At 42.2% G+C, this 20,925-nt stretch overlaps 1 protein-coding gene across 1 annotated transcript in view; it reads right to left on the minus strand.

Annotated features, from left to right (window-relative positions):
* The window catches only part of mpped1 (metallophosphoesterase domain containing 1), a 69,327-nt gene extending 57,272 nt beyond the window's left edge, over positions 1-12,055 (minus strand). Inside the window, exons 1-2 of the mRNA XM_070854110.1 lie at positions 11,877-12,055; positions 7,313-7,494 (exon numbers count right to left, since the gene is read on the minus strand). Of these exons, the coding sequence (XP_070710211.1) occupies positions 7,313-7,494; positions 11,877-12,055 (361 nt within the window). The remainder of the gene's footprint in view (positions 1-7,312; positions 7,495-11,876) is intronic.
* Positions 12,056-20,925: the final 8,870 nt, after the last annotated feature.

Genomic DNA, 20,925 nt, shown 5'->3' on the forward strand with positions numbered 1-20,925 from the left:
TGTTGAAAGCTGTATCTAAACTATGTCAAGTTGTATTATTGACATTTCTTAACTTCTCAACCAACATACGGGCCTACAGTGAGCTAAAATCAACCAATAGTATTCATATTAAATATTCCCTTTAAACTTGTTCATTTGTGGGAGTTTGGACTGGAGGCAGCCCGAAAAAAAAACATTTCAAAATGTATTAAAACATCCTCAGAATCTTCTCAAACAGCTAATGAGCAGAGTAGATACAGAGCTGGCAATTGATCTGTACCTTCCTGGTGTGAGTCTTCAGTATTTTTGCCCATCTGTGGTGGCAGTAATACAGCCACTGAACTGAAGTCAGACAGAGAGAGAGAGGGGGGGGGAGACGGACAGAAGGAAAAGAGCAGGAGAACAAAGCCCTTTAAGAATTAAAGCTGCTCCTCTCTTGACCTCAAGTCGACTCCCAGGCACAATGAGATCCATATTTAATCACGACATTGACTGCGGTATAGTCCTCCGCCCGCTCATGCCATCACATGGAATGAATAAAGGCACCGCTCGAGTCTACACAGTGAGGGCCGTGCACGCAAACAAACAAGCAAACACTCAAAGAAGCGTTGGCCCGGCTTACGCAATCCACGTTGATGCCTGTTGGCATGTGTACGCTTACAGCCGCGAGAGTGTACTGAGAGCCTGATCAAAGAGGCCATTATTGGAGACAATTGGACTGAAGTGCTGCTGCTCCAAAGCTTGCGGTCCGTCTCTCGCCCTTGCTAACCCCCCTTTTTCTCCCGCCTTCCTCTAACTGATTCTCTCTCTCTCTCTTTCTCTCTCTCCTCTGTTTCACCTGTCCCAGTCCATCACTCACTTCTGCATGGACGCGAACAAAAACCTCTTACAGTCGTCCTTTTTTAGGCATCAAGCTTCTTCAGGGGGCACGATGTGCTCACAGTAAAACGTGTGTTTCACCTTAAACACACAAACAATACACACACACACACACACACTCACGCACAGGCAATGACATTGAATAAAGAGGTAAACTAGGGGAACTTTTATCAGTAAATATCATATGGCAAACAGCCACCAACAGAAAGATACATTTAAGAAAAAGTTATAGTTTTAGCTCTTTAACTACACATTATGTTTGTTTCGCAGTTTTGCTGACCGTGTGTAAATGCTGAACAGGTTTTGCTTTTATTATGTTCCAGGAAGCCATTCATTGAGCCTAATACCTGGTCTATGGTGTTCAGTGCAATAGCAAAATCAATTACCCCAAGAAACAACCTGTGACAGTCTGTGGCGCATTGCCTTGTACTCCACACGCCTCAAGTACAAATACAACGACAATCATGCTGAATCAAATTGTATGTTGTGTCAAAATAAGGTGGGATAGTAACGTCCATATGTCCACCAATAATCAAATTAAAAGATCTACAAGATCCAACAATTACTTAGTGGAAGAATAGTTTGGAATAAGTGCTAAGTAGGAAATGGTTCTGAATTAGGCCTTTGATTATTTTCATTATTGACGAATGCCTCAATCATTCAATAAACCTGATAATAATAAAAGAAAGAAAATACAAAAAATTGTTATCACAGTTTCCCAGAGTCCAAAGTTTGTTCGTTGTTGTTTCTAAATGATTTGATTTGTGAATTTCCGAAAACAGAAAATCAACAAATCCTCATATTTGAGAGGCTGAAAACTGAAATGCTCCTGATAAAATACTAAAACAAATTAAAATAGTAAGCTTAAGATTAAAAGCCTACAACATTCTGATTGTCTTAAACTGACAAACCCCAAAGTCAAAGTGTAGAGGGACCATAGAGCAGTACAAATGACTCAACTCTCTCTCTCATAGACACACACACACACACATATGCAGTCCCCATACAGTGACTGACAGGTGGACCTGCACGGATCACCATGACAACAGAGGGAAGAAGTTTTGCATCACTCTCCAGGACTGTGAGCTGTGAGTTCACCCAGGTATGGCACACTTGGACAGTCTCTCCTCCTGCCTAGTCATTTTAAGCCTTAACCTCCTCTTCCACGTAGCTCCACCACCCCCCCTACCCCCACCCCCCCCCCACCGCAGCATCCCCGATGAAGCCATGAGCGGTTGCCAGCGGCCCCCGAGAGCCGACTGACTTCCTGCTAAAAATAAGAGCTAAGAGAAGAATCTCACAGAGCTGCCAACCAACGGGCTGAACGGGAGAGAGATGTGGAGAATGTGGAAACGCAGAGAGAGAGAGGAAGATCAGCACAGAACGACGGAGGTTGTGGGAATGGAAGGACGAGGTTTGAACGAGGAGGAAGAGTACGACAAGAGAAGCGCAAACGCAAACTGAGAGAGAGGCAAAATATGAGTAAAAGAGGAAGAAAAGATTGAGCAGAAGAAAGATAAAAGAGTGTAAACTTTGGGAGCAGATAACATTACCTGACCGAGAATTAGTTTAAACCAACCTCCTCCGAAATGAACACGCTAAACTTGATCCCCCTGCTACTCTGCTCTGCACAGGGCAAACAGCAGGAGTTACATTCATCCACGGGATGAGATGGTGCGTGTGAGACAGAGATGGGGAGCAGGAGGGAGTGAAAGGGAGAAAAGACGAATAGCCGGATTATAAATATTTATATGAGAGGAAGAGACGGCAGAGTTGCAGGGGAGAAGGAAATAACGGCAGAGGAGAGAGTGACTTCAGAGGCAGCAGCAGGCCCATTTGGCTTGGTTTCTGTTTTCTTTCCCGTCTCTCCCGTTGTCTCTCTCGCCGCTGGAGTGCGGGCTAGCGGATTTGCAGCTTGTGCTCCCTGCAGCTCGCGCACGTGTTTGCCTGTGTGTGTGTGTGTGTGTGTGTGTGTGTGTGTGAGGGAGAGTATAAGGAGGGGAAGGACAACAAGTTCTCCCTTCACTTCCCCCCCCCTACTCCTCCCCACTCCCTTCCCTCAGAGAAAAAGATGAAAACACAGAGGCTTACGCTCCCGTTAACAAGTTTGTGCCCATCTGATCTCACAGAAACACTGTATTCTGCGGTGCCAGTGTCACCCCCCCCCCCCCCCCCCCAAAGTAGGGTCGTCTATCGAATACATCAAATTATGTGGAATTAGTAATGACACTGCATCTGGATGATCTGTGAATTAATGTATTCATGTGACATGATTATAGCATCATGGTAATAGTAAAAGTTTTGTGACGTGACGCAAAGCGGATGTGCTCGTCTCCATGGCAACAGTCGATGAGGTGCTGGTTTATGACGCCACTTCCACCTCCAGACGAAATCGAGGAGGAATTCTTTCAGACTGATGGCTTTAACGATAGTATAGTACTGTATTTATTGAGCTATCAAGGACCACTGTCATATTTGTTACGCTGAGACATTTCTCACAGGAAGTGACGACGGCGACGGCGACGGTAGCAAGGCTGCTCTGTATGCTCCAACTGCTGATGCACAAAGTCAAAAAAAAGACAAGGCAGAGGTAAAACATACCCTTGAATAAAGGAAATGACTCAAAAGCAGAAATCTGCAGTAAATAAGCAGCGCTTTAGTTACAGTGATATACCAGAAAGACTTCAATAGGCGAAGATTAAAAGTATCTGCTGTTCTTAAATGCTGATTTCTATTATGTTAAAGATGGAGTCTCCTCATTTTTCATGGATATGGAACACTTGGAATGACATCTGAGGTACAATGAAGTCAGCTGACCCATTGTGACAATTGAGCAAACTCCATTCACCGATGAAAACCATGAGAAGCACCTCCACTGTAAAAAAAAACAATTGGTAGACTTTGCATTAAAGCAGCTACAGTCTGTATTTCTAGACCAATAATGGATCACAGAAGCACTTGAATGTGAAAGAAGTCACTCAGCGTGATGAGTCCACAGAGAATTATAACCGGCTCCACAGTTCCCCTCAGCACTGATAAGTGTTTTAACAGCTTTTATCTCACTGTTTTAGTTGACAGTAGCAGCAGGCAGCTGTTTTGAGTGAAAAAGCACCAGAAACTCACTGTACGCTACCTGTTCAGCACCGAGCGAAAGACACAGTTAATGACAGAGTGAATATAACGGAGCATTTAACAACCAAAAGAATGTCAGCAAAACCGACTGGATGGGTCAATCTTTGTAGCGCCCCAGTTGGAAAATGAGTAGTTAAGCCCGGACTGGTGGTTCATAGACCAACGCGAGAAGCTGAAAAGAGATTAAACAAGCAAAATGCAAATTAATAAACTGAACGCAAATAATGCAATACACCTTTGTTTGCCACTCTCACCTGGAGCTAATCTCCCGTCGTAGCTTCTCCTCGTTCATTAATACTCATTTTGTGACACCTGATACTCTCCCCAAGCCCCATTACCGTTACACTCCTTCGTTCCTTCCTATGCAGTTTACGTTTGCTACCTGTAAGGTCTCCTTTCAAAATAAAACTCCAAACTTCCTTCGTTCCAACACTATATGAACAATATGACAGATGCATTAAAAGCACAAACTTTAAACATGAAGGAGTCTTTTGCAATCTGTTTTTAGATTGTTCTGCTGCCACAGTTCAAATAATTCAGTTATAATCCTCAAGATTTCAATTTCAAGTGATTTGTTGACCACACTGACGGCATCTCTTACAGACGGGCCAGATTGCGACAGAGATGAACAGGAGAAGAGGAACCTATTTCTGTCACTGTCCGTCTTCTGGTTAACCCTCCTCTTGGTAGTTTTCCACTCACCTGCCATCCACTCCCACCGTTCAGCCAACTCCCACCACCTGCTCCACTCACCCGCTCCTGATCACTCATTAAGCCAGCGTTTAAGCCTTCACTGCTCGCTCGCTCACTGCCAGATTGTTCTTCGCTCTTTGATGTAAGGCTCTCCAGCATTCATTCGTGGACTGATCGCCTGTTGCCGGCCCAGTCTGTTTCTGTCCCGGTAATCACCACGGCATTCTGTTTCTGACTACGAGTTTTGTCCCTGTCCCTCCCAGATCCTGTCTACTTGTGGCTCCCTGGCTCAGGCATTGGGTTGTGTGAGTCACAAGCAAAACAAGACTGTGAGCTTTTCATTTTCGGATTGTGTTTTTGGAACCAGCACAGTGCTGTAAAACTTTTTTTTTTTTTTTACAGAGTCTGTGTGATATATACAAATTTGTACAAAAGTCCACTACATGAGGTTGCTAAGAAACCACCAGCTAGTCCTGGCAAAACAAATGCTGACATTTCCTGTATATCTGTAGTTTAAAGGTGCTGGAACAACTACCAGGAGTAGATTTTGAAAGGATCCAGCCAGAAATATTCCACCCCTTCACTCAGGCAACACACACTACCTGACTAATGTTACTGCTGGTCCACAGTCATGATGAGAAGACCGGCCGCCACAGCATCCCTCCCTCATTCTGGACACAACCGACCGCTGACTGACAGCCTTCTTTAAGTTCTTCAGTCTAACAATTAAACAACTTTTTTTCAATGCCACAATAATATAAATACAAGCAAAACAGCTATCAGTAATGTAACGTTACCTTTTGCTCATAGCAGCCGCTCACTCAGCTCAGCTCACTTTAAATCTTGCCACACTTTTTCTGCCATCCTCGTGCGACTAGCTTGCTAGCTTTAGCCTTGTGGAATGGGAGCAATGGTTGCACTTGCAGCATGTGCACAGGTAGACAGGCAGGCAGGTTGCCTTTTAGCCAGTCTGAATGAAACGACTGGATGAATTCATTACAGTCCTGTGACAAGTTATTTCATTTATCGATTGCCGTCGGGCTGCTGTGACAATTTCAACCAATATAACGAAGTGCTTTTAAAATAAGTTGCACATCCTACCTTTAATATATAGTGGATGTGAGCGGCCTGTATATGTTACATATTCAATTTAGCCTGGCTCTTCAGCCTACAGGGCAGCATGATGGTGCGGTTGACTCACAGCAAGAAGGTTCCAGGTTCAAATCTGCCGGCCGTCAGGTTTGCAGTTTGAACCTGGGGCTTTTCTGTGTGGAGTTTACATGTGGGGGCTTTCTCAGAGTACTGAGACATGCAGGTTAAGTTAATTGGTGACTGTAGGTGTGAGTGTGAACGGTTGTCAACCTCAGCTCTGTGACTGAATGGCGACCAGTCCAGGGTGTACCCTGCCTCTTGCCCTACGTCAGCTGGGGTTGGCTCAACAGAGTAATTTGCAATCAAACTAAAACTGGATTCAATGGACACGGATTTGAATATGACTTCAACAGATTTTCAAGAGGTAAAAATAATGATTATGACTGGAAACCCTGGCACATGCAATCAGTGCACTTCTAGTGCGGATGTCTGCACAGGGGTGTGTACGAACCTTCAGGGCACGGGCAGACAACAAAACTAAGATCACATGAATTGGGCTTTACAAAGAAAACTGGCTACACAGAGAGACTCTTAGAGAATGTAAATCCATTCATTGGCTGTTGCTGAGAGATGTAAAAAATGGGATTTTGATACAATGAAAATATTAGAAGTTGAACATAAATATTCTGTGTGAGGACCAACTACTCCATTCTTTAGGCTTTTAAAAAACCAGAGAATAAACTTAATTTGGTTGGCAGGGTTTGTTTCAGAGTGTAACACGAACCAGATTCACACTGGACCGCATCACACTTAAAGGACCATACTGCAGGTTTTGAGTGTTTAACACAATCACAATTTACTTTGATTTGATTTTCTTTTTTCCAGGCTGCCTTTGGTTTCAATTTGTCGGCCGCTATGTACGCTATGGAAATTAACTTGCAAAGACTTCCTGTCCATCACAATAAAGATTCAGTCAACTTTATTCTTAGTCAAAGTTATCATAGCGTGGAAGTGCGGTTATGAGCAGAAACATTTTAAAAACTCTCCTTTGTGGTGTGTTCAAGGAACTCCTCAAGGAGCCGAGAATCAGCAAACTAAAAGCGCTGCATTCATGAGCTCTATTGTCAGAAAACTGAACACAGAACATAAACAATACGTAGAATGTGAATTCTTGCTGCTCGTAAGCTGTAATGTTCTCAGAGTGTCCTTGAACTCACCGACAAGGAAGTAAAGACTCAGTTCACTTAAAAAATGCATGGCGTGCTTGGGAATCAGCAGTAAATCAAAGTAGATTTTCAATTTACAGTTTTTGTTCTAAAATGTGTCAAACCTCTGGTATGGTCCTTTTTTAAATTACAGTGAAAACAGTAAAAGAAAGTGAGTTGGGTTTTCCTAAAAACTTTCAGTATAGAACCCAGAGTGAGTAAATTTAGCCTGGCACTGATCCTAGCCATAATAATAGATCGTCACAAGGGGACCCAGTTACAGAAAACAGGCCTGTTCTGGATCTAAAGCCACAACTTTCAGTGATGCTGACCTAGCCAGTCGTTGAACTTCTTGACCTCAGATGGAAGTCCCAGCTCAGTGAAGTCCCCGGCGTGGATGAACACATCCCCGTAGGGCATCTGGATGGCGTCGGTGCGGGAGTGAGTGTCCGAGATGCACACAAAGCGGGTGAAGCCCGGCGGCTTGGGAGTGTCGTGGGGCATTGGATCCACCCTGAACCAAGGGAGAACACAAGACAACAAAGTTAAGAGAGGGGGAAGGGAAAAGGGGTCACTGCCGCTTTTCATACTCTTAAAAAATACAGGAGAAGGAGACAGCGCTGTATGCAAAGTCTCTGTGGTAAGAGGCTGACAGTAAAAGAAGTTTGAATTAGTATCCAGCAGAAAATCATCCCCACAGACTGAGGCAAAGGAGGAAATGAGACGTAGCAAGAAGCGATAGCGAGAGGCCACAATAAAAGCGTGGCGCTGAGAGAGACAGAAAGAGAAATGTGCAGAGATAGAAAAAGAATAAAGCGAACATATAGAAAAGGAGCAAAGTCCTGTGGGATTTCCAGCGAGTGTGCAGATCCACAGGGTCTCCAGGGGGAAGAGGGGAGCTGGTGAATAACCGTGGCCCACTTTAGTGAGCGCTCCTCCAGGTACAATAACACCCAGCCCCGCCCCGCCCCCCTCCTCTTCCTCCTCCACACCCCACCACAAGAGAGAGAACGAGGGAAGTGGAAGCGGGAGAGGAGCAATACAGTACATACATATGGGACAGCTGCTAAGAAGAATGAGTCACAAAGTAATGAAAAATGTTTCATTTCCACAATTAAGTACAGGGAAATGTAAAGTTATGCTTAATGGAGCCCTGCAGTGAAATCCTCTGTCTTAGCACCAATATAAGTACACTTCAAAGACAGTTGTATTGGTTATATAAACTATAGATAGATAGATAGATAGATAGATAGATAGATAGATAGATAGATAGATAGATAGATAGATAGATAGATAGATAGATAGATAGATAGATAGATAGATAGATAGATAGATAGATAGATAGATAGATAGATAGATAGATAGATAGATAGATAGATAGATCTAGGCTCTAACAATAAAATACAACACATATCACACACACAGATGACAAGTGAAATGTTAAAAGCAAACAGCAGCCAAATATATGGACTGTTCACTGTCTTATTTCATGTTGTTCAGGGTGGTTATGGGAATAAAGGATTTTTTATAGATGTTTTTGCGGGCCAGTGGGACTTTGTAACGTCTGCCTGATGGAAGTAGCTGGAGGGAGTGATGGAGGGGGTGAGAGGGGTCCTCTGTGATCAGGGTGGCTTTCCTGATCACAGAGCGGTTGTACAGTTCGGAGACATGAGTTTGTGGTGAACCAATGATTTGATTGGCTTGATTAACAATACGGGAGAGTTTTGTTTTGTGTTTCGTGGAGAGGGAGCCGTGCCAGGATGCAATATTGAATGTGAGGATGGATTCAATGAGTGAGGACTATGAACGATGAAGGCTTAGCCTTCTCTACATTGTTAATAAAGACACAGTTAAATCCATTGGACGACTCACGTGTTCTATACTATCAGTGCTGGTTGGGGAAAAAAATGCAAGAACTAACAAAAGTAAATGAAAATTTACAAAATCAATCATCTGATCACATTCGTAACTCTACCCTTGACCTCCAGCTCAACAGGCCAAGCAGTTCGGGAGGTTGGGACAATTTATAGAAGTATCAGCTGTAAAATGTGGATTTACAGTTGGTGTATGAGGTTTTAACATGCCACAACCTGAAGGACAGTGAAATACACACACACACACACACACACAACATACGCTTAGTGTGATGTACTTGGAGAGATGGTTACTGAGTGAATTCCTACATATGATCCACAACATTACTGTTAACTGGAGATGAATCGACGTATGACTACACGCGCACAAATACAAAACTAGGATATATCTTTACAAATGCATTTGTGCTGTCAAGCTTAACTTGTTGATTTTCTAATTCAACTGAAATAACATGTTAGAGAAAAAAAATCCCATGCTTCATTTTACAATGCCCACGAGTGCATTTCCTACATAGGTAATACAGAAATAATTGATTACAGCCTGCAGCTCCTTCACACTTCGCTACAGTTTAGTTTTAATCTCTTATTTTTTTTGGGTTTCTTTGCTGATACGCATTAAAACCTGCTGTCAAAGTCGCGGCTGCGCTTCCTGTTTTTCCCCGTGTGTCTCCTGTGTGTCTCTGTTTGTTTTTCTCGCCGTGTGTGTCTATGAAGTGGTGGTGGCACTTCCATCATTCTCGCAGCTCCCGACTGCTGTTCAGTGTGCACATGAAACCTGTATACTCAGTGGAATAAGAGATGGCTGGAGCTGCAGCCCTCCAGTTTGAGGTGGTCTGTCTTAGTCTGTCTTTGCTAATTATTTGCCATATGCTATGGAGGTGTTGGGTTTTTTTGTGCATCTTAGAAATTATTGCCTTCCAAGCTAACATCTAATTTTAGTGCCTTTTGATGGTTTGAACATTCAACAGCCACATAGACATATAGGCATTGGTTATGCCTGTCAGGCTGATGGTCAGTTTTGATGGCCTGGATGGTTTTATTAGAAATCTAGTTCACAGGGGAGAATCTGTGCTCAAGGTTAAAAAGATGCAATTAAACAATTTACTTAGGCAATTTTCTGTAATTAATAGGGACCAATACCATTTTTGTTATGTAAATTAGGCAATATTTCAAGCTTCAGTCTAAAGGAAAAAAAATGGTATTGGTCCCTATTAATTACAGAAAATTTATTTTTTTTAAATTGAGTCCTCATATAGATATAAATAGTAAACTAAATGTCTACACCGTTGTCTCGTGGATTTATATTATGTTTGAAAACAAGCACACACAGCACTACCACACAGAAACACTGCCCTCCCTAAAGAAATAAGATAATTAAAAAATAAAAGAAATAAATGGGACCAAAATGTACAAATGAAGATCATGCTATATTGAAGAAGACTTGTGAAAGAAAGAAAATGTTCGCTGAGGTGAACATTTCACACAAATGTATTTTTATCATATTCTACAGGTTCCGACAGTGAAACTGTGGTGAGGTGTGTAATGTTGTCGGTGTGTCAATAAAATCATCACAGCTCACATGTGTCGCACGTGCTGAGACTCCGGCTCTGTAGATGAGCAGCAGGTAAGCTGCATGTGAGTCGTACCGGAGCCGCAGTGGTGAGCTGCTGTGTGGCTGCTCTAAGGTTCCACGACGCAACAGTTATCGCAGCATCAAGTTCAGAAATCCCTTTCAAAACTTCCTCTGACTGAGTTTAGCAGCATAGGCACAACAGTAGACGAACGCTGAAGGCCACACAGTCGTGCTTTCAAGTTATAGGATTTCACAAATTATTTAATTTCTCTCTCTCTCTAAAAAAAAAATCCATTTCATTTGAAAGGCATAAGCCTGTACTTAATTTACCCTGAAGGTAATTGTTGTGCAGCATGACAAATTAGGTTAGAGGGCAAATATATAGAGTAAAGATGAGCTGAGGGTCAAAAGCCTTATGTAAAAGTCAAAAGGTAAAAGTCAATCCGAAGTTCAGGTAAGTGTATATGGTTAATTCAAAATGTTAAAGGAATAGTTCACCATTTTGGAAAAATACCTTAATGATCAGGTTGTGGGGATGTGGAGTGGATGTAAGCCAGGCCAAGCACTATATTTCTTAGTGCTCAAATACAGTCAGAGCTGATGGACAATGTGTCCAGATGAGTAACTTTTAATGTGATGATGAAGACCATATTTTCACCATCATCTTGTTGCTGCTGTTATACACTGCTAAATTATTTCTTGGGTGTATATGTGTATTCATATACGTATATCAAAAAAACTATATTGTAAGGTTGAATATCAATTATCTGTTTTGTGGGTGGCATTAAGGAATTGCAACTTCCATTGCATTGCACAACCCTGTGTTGTGTAACTGACGATTAAATATCCCTGTATGCTTGTATCTTTATAGCTGGAATCAGGATGTGGTTAGGCTAGCATAGCATAAAGACTAAGCAAGGAAACAGCTAGCGTGGCTCTGTCCATAGTTGAAATATATACCGACCAACACTGCTGATTCTTTGGCATTATCTATGGTATAGATTTAACCTGTAAATAACCCTGGCAACCAGCACAATATTTAGAGATGCTGTGCATACCTGCCATGTGGGTGCATGATGTGTTAATTAGCCTTAGGGGGGTTTGTAGGTGTGATTTTGAACATGTGCAGAACTTGAACAGAGTCAGGCCTAGCTGTTTCTCCCCGCTTCCACCTATGCTAAGCTAGGTTAACCATGTCCTAAATCAAGCTCTAAATCAAGCATATTTCTTTAAATGTCGAACTGCTCCTTTTTTTGGGTAATGATTTCTAATACAATCTTGATGTAACGATGCATAAGAGTCAATATATCCAGGATTCACAGGAAAACGATCAAAAGGTAAATGAAAAAGTCGACTGAGCTGTAAGTCTAAATGACGGCGGTATGTTCCTTTAATTAGACATCTTGCTGCATATGAATTTCCAGACACCTGTTTCTTGTAGCTACTCACATGTGGACGTGTGGTGGCTGGAAGCGTCCCTGGTTGATGTTGTAGAAGGTAAAGGCCTGAGTGGGGTTGGTACTATACTCGTCCACCTCCACTGCTGTCCTGCCTCCTCGCTGGACATGTGACTGGGCCTGTGACTGCTGTCGCCTCGCCGCCATGATCTCTGACAGGGTGAAGGCCATGGCACTTGGGACCAGAGCACAGCGAGCGGAGGAAAGCCAGGTGTCGGGTCGGCAAGTTTAAGCTTTTGGTCGTTTTTTTTGTTTCAGGATAGGGGGGTGGATAGTCCCAGCCTGAAGAGATTGTGCAAGGAGGCGCGCTGACAGGCTCAAACCCTCGCTGAGCTCACAGCCACACTGAGCTGACGACAGAACATCACCTCCTCCCGACTCCTCTTCTTCTTCTCTGCAGCTCCTCTGCACCTGAGGTGAACAAAGCAAAGCAGTTCTGACGGCGGGTCGTATTGATGGGAGTTCTGATGAGGGGATGAAATGATCAGCTGACAAAAAAAAAAAAAAAAAACTGATGACAAAAATTGATTTTGAAGATTTGCAGCTTTTCATTTGTTTTATGTGATGAAAACCATTGAAGATGTCATCATGAACTCTGGCATCCTATGATTGGCATGTTTTAACACATTTCTGACACTTTTACTAATTTATAAAATGCTAGGCTCCAAAAACCTTTGATTCCTAAGAATTGTTCAGATCTGACTCCATCATTTTTTCCCACAATGTTTACATTGGAGTCACAGCAGTGTTTTTCAAAAAGGGTGTTCCACAGTGGCAATAACGAAAAGAACGCTTAAGCTTGGGTGTATTTTGCCAAACTGGATAAGAAAAATCCTTGAAATAACAGCTCTTTTCATTAATGATTCATTTGCTCAGTATTTTCTCGATTAATTGATTAATCACAGAGAAAATAATGAGCTCTTTAAAACATCATAAAGTAGTCAAAAATCATGACAACTTCTTAAAGACCAAGGTAATATCATCCATCCATCCATCTATTGTCTATATCGCTTATCCTTAAGGGTCCGCAGGGGGGCTGGAGCCAATCCCAGCCGACACTGGGCAAGAGGCGGGGACTGGTCGCCAGCCAATCACAGGGCTAGCTGATATGTCCAAAACCCAAATATATTCTATTTCCTAACAAACAACTCAAATCAATAACCATACATCACCTCTTAAATCGAAGTGGAAGCTTGAAGTTAGTATTACGTTGACTTCACTGCAACAAATGACCAAAGCAGAACAGAAAACAACAGCAATTCCGCAGTGAGTGACAGAAAATTGACAACCAGAAAATCACGACGAATGAGGAAACATTGTAGTGTTCACAATCCAGTCAGCTGGATAAAGGTGTTCTCACTGATGTTTATTGGGACAGTATTGATCCAGTGTACCGTATCCATTATACTGTATATACCCTTATAACAAAGGGCAGTCTTCCAACACACAGTAAAATAAACTGATAAATTATTTAAAGAATATTTATATATATATATATATATATATATATATATATATATATACAGTACTAATAAAGCCATAAAACAATGCCATTTACAAAATAAGTTTGCACTAAATCAAATCAAAAATGACTACCACATAAAGACCATATGAGACCATAACAGATCATCCATAGTCTGACATCAAATACGGAGGGAAACTGTGTATGAAAGGCAAAGCATGCAAAACCGTGACTCCAGACGGGTGTGAAAAACACTGCGCTTCACATTATGCTTAAACACATGTCAGCGACGCGCTGCATTAAAATGACAAAAACTGTAATGTTTTTAAAAGCCTGGAGGTGAGTGCTGCATCCCATTCAAGCTACTGTGGTACAAGTGCATCTGTTAGCCCGGGTTAAATCTGATATTTTTACATTTAGCACAACCGCACCGGCAGCCCCAACACATCATCCTCGCCTTGAATGAGAAGCTAAATGAAAAATGGATGTTATGCATAATGTTATTCCGGCTGCAAATCGTAGCTCCTAGTTTCCTGTATATGTTGTTCCGTCCAGTGTGTTAGATGTCTTTGTTTAAGAGATATAAAATAACACACTAAACTGATAAAAAAATCTTTTTAAATCCCGGCTCTGGTGTGTGTGAGTGTGCTCCATTAGGACTGTGTTCAGCTGTGCCGCACATTTTCAGAAGCTCTGGCGGCTGCTGAGAGAACGGAGCTGCGAAGAGATGCTGAAAAGACGGGGATACTGAGAGCCCAGGGTGATAATTTGGGGAAAGGGAGGCTTTGGCAAATTCTGCCTCTACCGCGGTGTGATGTCGCCACACCATCTCGAATTCTCATTCACTGTAACCTCACACGCTGACAGTGCACTGAAGTGACAGATACACACTTCACACCACTGTTTGTCGCAGACAAATCCCAGCACACTCCGGGACGTGTTTCAGGATTGCATACATTACGCGTGTGTATTCTGTGTGTGTTTAATGTGTATCCGGGGCCTGTGCATGCATATTTTAGTGTTTTTTTTGTTGTCGTGAATATGACAGTGACGGTGCCAGTGTGAAACAGAAAGTTGCATTAGCAGATGCTGTGAGATTAGAACACAATGGGGCCAAATGCGGGTTTTCTAGATCGAGCAGGCTGCACAGGACGACTTAATCTTCAGTTCACAAACTTTAACAGTACCATCTGTCCGCTCTCAACACTTTTTATTCTCTCGGACTCATTAAAACGTAAAAAGTTCTGATCTATTCTATTCATATCTGTCAGACTGATTCATCTAGCAAAGTCATCTGTGGCTACACTTAGAGTTTAATAGAATTTTGTTGAATCCGAATCCTTTCAGATCTATTATCAAATGTTCTACTATGTTCACTATGTTATGGCATTGCTGATAAAAACCTGTCAAGGACGTTTTGTTTTTTTTTGTCATTTAATCATGAGCAAATGACGGATAAAATGAGAAGGCTGCTAATGCTACCTGACTCCTCTCTACATCGCTAATTACCGAAGGGTGAGGGAGAGACATTAGCCTAAGAGCGTCGTGAATCCAGCTATTTGGAACCAAATCCCGAATGCGACTAGTTATCAGAGATGTCTGTGATCACGACATGTGAAGCAATCGTGTGATCTGTCACATCTTTGAGTCAGTGATATTCGTGGGGCTTAAGGCCGGGGAATCTAGTGACAATCTTTGACAGTACAGATACACACAACAGTTCTTTTTTTTTTTTTAAAAGACCTTTGTTAAACAGGTTTTAATCCTTTTCTAAATGCGACATCACCAGTCCTCCGGCAGTATCTAGATTTGTAAGTGTTCAGTTGGGTACTGCTGTGGGATCAGATGCATCTGATGCCCCAACTGACGTGTAAAAAAGAGGAAAATCGACTTGAAGCCGCTTCGGGTTGCAGATATAGTGATTCAAGTGTCAAGACCTTTATTCAAGACCTAGTGCTGTATTGATCAGAATGATTGTACATTTGTTTGTCAGTGAGAGATGGTCAACTGAAAAACATGGCTGAAATGCACCTCAAGTCTACTAATGTTCAAATAGATATAATTGGATTTAGAATGAACGTGGTAACAAGTGTGACAGTGCTGTTGGTCAGAGGAATATTGATACCTGGTGGCTACGTTGTTGTAAAGGCCTCAAACAAAGGCCTTGTCTGACTATCCATCACCTAGCATCTTTCTCGGCCCTTTCCCCAGAACTGTGTGCAGGATAGCCCCAACAATTCTTTTCCAAACTTTGCAAAACTTTATGCATTCATTGGCCAAATGTGTGGCGATGTAGGCACTTCTCTCTCTGCTCTCTATTTATTCTTCATTCTAACAAATGCGTCCGTCGCTTGTCACGTGTCTAAGATCATCGACTGATGACGAGCCGACATCACAGGTCATAGTCCCGCATCTCCATGTGGACATTTCGTGTATTTAAGAAATACACTCATCGGCATTGGGAAGGGGAGGCACAGGGACTGAATTAAGAGCCAGGACCTGGAGACAATCACTGCAGCACGGCATCTTCCGACCACCCAGGCAGACCAGCCAGACCAAGCGCTGCTGCGAGTGGTGCATATTTTACAGAGACCTGGCTCCATCGCAACAACCCTGGATCAAGCTGTTGTACTTGACAGGCGGACCGTGTAAGACCTGATAGAATGCTGTTTACATCCCCCAACAGACATAAATTCAAAAAACGCACTACAGATGTATTTCCTGGGTGTACGCGGGTACACGTGTATATGTATACTAGTAAATCTATCTATGGCATGTAGGGACTGCAACCTGCACTTCACTGTGCAACCCTAAATGAAATGATGAATGAACTGAATAATAAATACGTTATCTTGATGCTTTGATTAGCCGAATTAGCCTGTTGTGGAGGACGCATGTGGCAAACTTGTACACAAGGTACAAAGCAAAGAGTGCGTTTGTTTGTCATTCTACGAGACGGCGTAGTATGAGATACAAGCTACAGGCTTCTTAAAAAGAACTATTTTTATGGTGGAGTGCGGAGAACGAGTTAATGGGTCTCGCAGCCCGAGGAAGGAGCGCGCTCGCTCTGCAGTCTGGTGGTAGGACAGCAGATACCGTGTTCGTCACGATGTCAGATTTTCACCGCATGATTATCATCAAAGAATTCAGAGTGACGATATCAGAGTATCGTCACTTTGCTTATTGTGCAATTTGTCACTTTTTTTTGGAGGGGGGTAAATAAATGGCATTCATAATGTGAGTGTGGGGAAGTGGAAAGAGAGAACAATACAATATCAGGTGGAACGAAGCCACTTTCTGAAAAAAATCATCAAATCAGGTTTGTGTGTGAGAGCGAACCTCTCTGCTATGCTGGGATTTAATGTCTACTAATCACGTCTTAAACGCCATTCTCACATTTCTCAGAAGGACGCTGAGCATGTTTTTAAGTGATGGTTTTAGCCTGACGTACACAAGCATGTTTGCTTCTCTTTTTCTTCGCCGACTCGCTGTTAGCTCCCTGTCTCTCTCTCTCTGCCTGACAAACTTCCCTTTAACAACACAACACCTTAATGTAACATTTCCCATTTCAGGCCGCTGGATTAATCACATTTTATCATACGTGCATTTTTAACATCATATCATCTTGTTTCTTTTTTTTTTTTTTTTTTTAAATATCATGGGTATTGTCAATGCCAGCGTTTCACTAATTCTGTGTCTCTTGCCCAACAACAGCAGGCTGAACAGCTGTTGCTGGACTCGCTATGATCTTTTAATATCCTAAGGGTTCTGCACAGGCTCCTCACCTCACTGATATTTCCACAAGTATCCTTGACATATAAAGCCATTTCTGAGCTTTCTTAACCCCCGGTGGAGATGGGAGATGACCAGTACAGTGCTCTCTGTGATGCTGATTCCCAGGAAAAACTGTTAACCTGCTTCACCGAAGCTCCACTGACGTGTGTGTCTTTGCCTCCTTTTCTCTAAAATCCAGATATAAAACCCAGGTCAAAGGTGACTAAATGCACATATGCACATCATGTGCATCAGATAGATGTACCTGTGTGATTGTCTTGAATTCATTTATTCATTTTACCCCTTGACAATCACTGGAACATTCTGCTGTATTCCAAAGAGCACTATTGTAAACGTTAGTATTTCTTCATTTGCATTTCAAAATAGAAAAGGGTTCCACATCTCTCATCCTCTTTTCTTTCTTTAAAAAAAAAAAAAAGACCAAGTACTGTAGCACTTACTTAGCAGTGCTACCTTCATCTAAAATAAACACCTCTTCACCTTTGAAAGAGATGAGTCGAAAAAAAATTCAAGGAGCTTCCACATACTTCAGTTTGCAGTCTATTAAATACATTCAATCATAGGCTTTATCCAGGCATACAAGACCCATGTCCCATTGGCAAAAATCATTCTCTGAAATTTGCAGCGGAGTGAAAAAGTTACTTCAGTCTTTAAGATTAGGTTAATGGGAAACTAGAGTTCTAGTCATTTCTTTCTAAAGTCACACGATCGATCAGGATTTCCAAAGTTAAGTTCATTGATTGATGAAATAGACAGAGAACATTTTCCAGATGTATGAACCACTTCACGATATTTGGAATTGTTAAATGCAAAACTTTGCACAAAGAGGCAAACACAATGACACGCACCCACTACTGTGCCCTTCACTCGTAGACAGAGCTCAACAGCAAAGTTGAAATAGATCAGATCTAACTCACACGTCTTATCGCTCAGGCTTTATAGACTAAATCAAACATTTGTATGTATCAAAACCCTCTAACAGACTCTGGAGCTTTGATCGTGGCCACACCGTCGGTGAAGCTATCGCACAGACTTTATGGACGCTGATGTTCTAGAGGGACTTTCTAGAGTCCTGCAACGGGAAGTGTTAATGACGAGTCTTACAGAGGCTTTACCTCAGAGGCCCCTGATTCACACGGGCCCATTCCCTGTTCAGTAATCTATCCACTGACAGGAGAAGAGAAGAGAAGCCTGTGACTGCAGCAGCTACATGGACCTGAGCTGTACTGTGCAGCATGTTGGAGGAGGTATAGAGTGGCTGATAAATGCAGAAACAGAAGAGAGGGGTCTGTGTGATTGATGCCGTCTCTTCCTCGGCACGCTCTCATGCAGAACAATTGGTCATCATATCGTACTTTGTGGCAATCTCCTCTGCTCACTCGCTCGTTTTGTGCTACATAAGGACACCGAAAATTAAAGTGCATTTGAGTGTGGCACTGCATTACTGCATCTGATCCACGCACAGCCTGGAGAACGTGTGCTCGGCTGAGCTGCAGCTCTGAGAAACACAGGACATTTAGAGTCTATGAAGAAAATTCCAATCAGATTAGAAAAGAAAAAAAAAGAAAAAATAGATAAAACCACATCAACCAGGACGGGAGAAGTGCTGAAGAATAATTGGAACAGGTGCATTTTGGAACATCTATTATTTCTCTGCGTGCTATTCCATTTACTAACTATCCATTTAATGTGATGATTTAATGTCACACACCATTTTTTTTTTTTTCCAATTAAGTAGTTTGCAGGAAAAAAAAAAGACAAGTGCAAACCTTGAATAAAATCATTTTAACTGAGTGTTTCATCAGGTTCATGCACATTCTGGAGAAGTTTCCCTACACTCCTGTTTAACTGATCTATAATCAAACTTTTCAGCCATTTGGTCCTGCAAACTGAACCAACTCTCCATTGGAGAAGCCAGCGAGCCTCTCGAGCCAGGACTTTAGCCCGTTTTGAACGTGGCGCTGCAGAAATCTTATCTGGCTTAAAAGCGTCCCGGTGAGCCCTGCTGGGGAAGCTCAGGCTGCATCTGGCGACGTGGATGCATGCGCCTGTTAACATCCAGAGCCGCTGAACCCCACTCACATGTTAAACGAGCAAGCCGGGATTACGCAGCGCTCTGCGGGTCCGGCGCAAATCTCCGCTCCGGTCTCACATGCACGAGAAAATACGGGCAGTTAAAAAAAAATGCCCGCTAGAGGATGAAGAGAACAGCAAACCTACCGGGGTCCTGTGATCATCTGCGGTGAGGCGGCCTGGCGACGAAGATGGAGAGAAGGACGATGTCTGTGCTGGGAGAGAGACGCGCTGGTCAGTTTGAATGCGCACCCCGTGGTACACCGGTGGAGCGCCGCTGATATTTGTCTCTCTTTCTCTCCCCTTCTCTCTCTCTCTCTCTCTCTCCCTCCCTCTCTCTCTCCAGAATCGGTACTGCCCCCAGTATTTCCCGGTGAGCGGTAAAATGAGGAGGAGGGGGGCGAATGTCGCCCATTCACACCTGCAGAAATCACTGTGGTTCCAAGATGAGGGTTCCACTGGGGACATTAGGGCCGTGTCCAGGATCATACACACAGTCTGTTTCACATATTTATTCACTGTGCTGATCACTTTAGGTTCACTTTTATCTTCCAACATGAAAAAAAAGTCTTATTCACACATTTTACAAATCTATTTTTGTATGTATTTGTGTATTTCCACCATTAAGGTGAAAGAAGTATTTAAATCTTTACTTTAAAAAAAAAAAAAATAAGGTGGAAGGTGAAAGTCACCACTACAAGTAAAAGGTTTGAAGGTCCTGCATAAGTACAGATCCATGAGCCGAAAGGACTTTAAGTGTCAAAAGTTAAAATACTCATCAGGCAGAATGACTGAGTGTTACAATATGTTACTATTATTAATGGTGTATTCCTCTATATGCACTGGTTTATGTTGTTGCTGGTTTAACTTTATATGCTGTAAATTGGTTTGATCTTTGACATTACAGCACATTTCATAAAATGATCGTATATTTTGTGGAGATAAAAAGGGAAACACTGAAGTAAAGTGCAGCTACCTCAAAGCTGTAATGAAGTACAGCGCTTCAGTGAGCGTACTTTCTACCACTGTCTAAATTCACTGCGTATTTTTAGTAAAACTGTAAACTACAACTACTACTACTACTACTGTGTCAGTGTGCCAGTCCCAGCTGACGGTAGGTGAGAGGCCGGGTGCACCCTGTCTGTCTTAGTGCACTGCAAACATCTCAATATCAACAAGTCACTTGGTTTATCATTTAGTCCTTAACCTGTAGTTTTCTCAAGAAAAGATTCTGTCAACGAGAGCCATGTGTCATTTCCTCGATGTTAGTCAATGAATCTCCCACTTCTCTCTCATTTCTGATACTGGACCTGAAACTATTTTCCAAAAATCCCTGGTTAAGTGCTGCTATGGTTGAAAATTGCTCCTGAACCTTTGTTGTGTTCTTACTTATATAGAGAATAAATAAATAAAGAGAGATGGTCTAAATCGTAGAACCAACTCATAACAACACGTCTGGCTTCAAGTGGTGAAAGAGGTATTTAGATCCTCTACTCAAGTAAAAGCACATACATATAAAACTATAAAATCTAGTGAGTAGCAAAAGAAAAAGATTATTATCAGAAAAATTTATTTAAAAGTCTCAAAAGTAAAAGACTTGTTGTTAATGCTGATGCATCAATAAGCATTTTGCTGTTTAGGTGGAACTAGTTCATCTACCTTAGATCCTTAGATACATATATATATATATATATATGTGAGAGTGTGTGTG

This window comes from Pempheris klunzingeri, chromosome 22, assembly GCF_042242105.1.
Source record: "Pempheris klunzingeri isolate RE-2024b chromosome 22, fPemKlu1.hap1, whole genome shotgun sequence".
Classification (NCBI taxonomy): Eukaryota; Metazoa; Chordata; class Actinopteri; order Acropomatiformes; family Pempheridae; genus Pempheris; species Pempheris klunzingeri.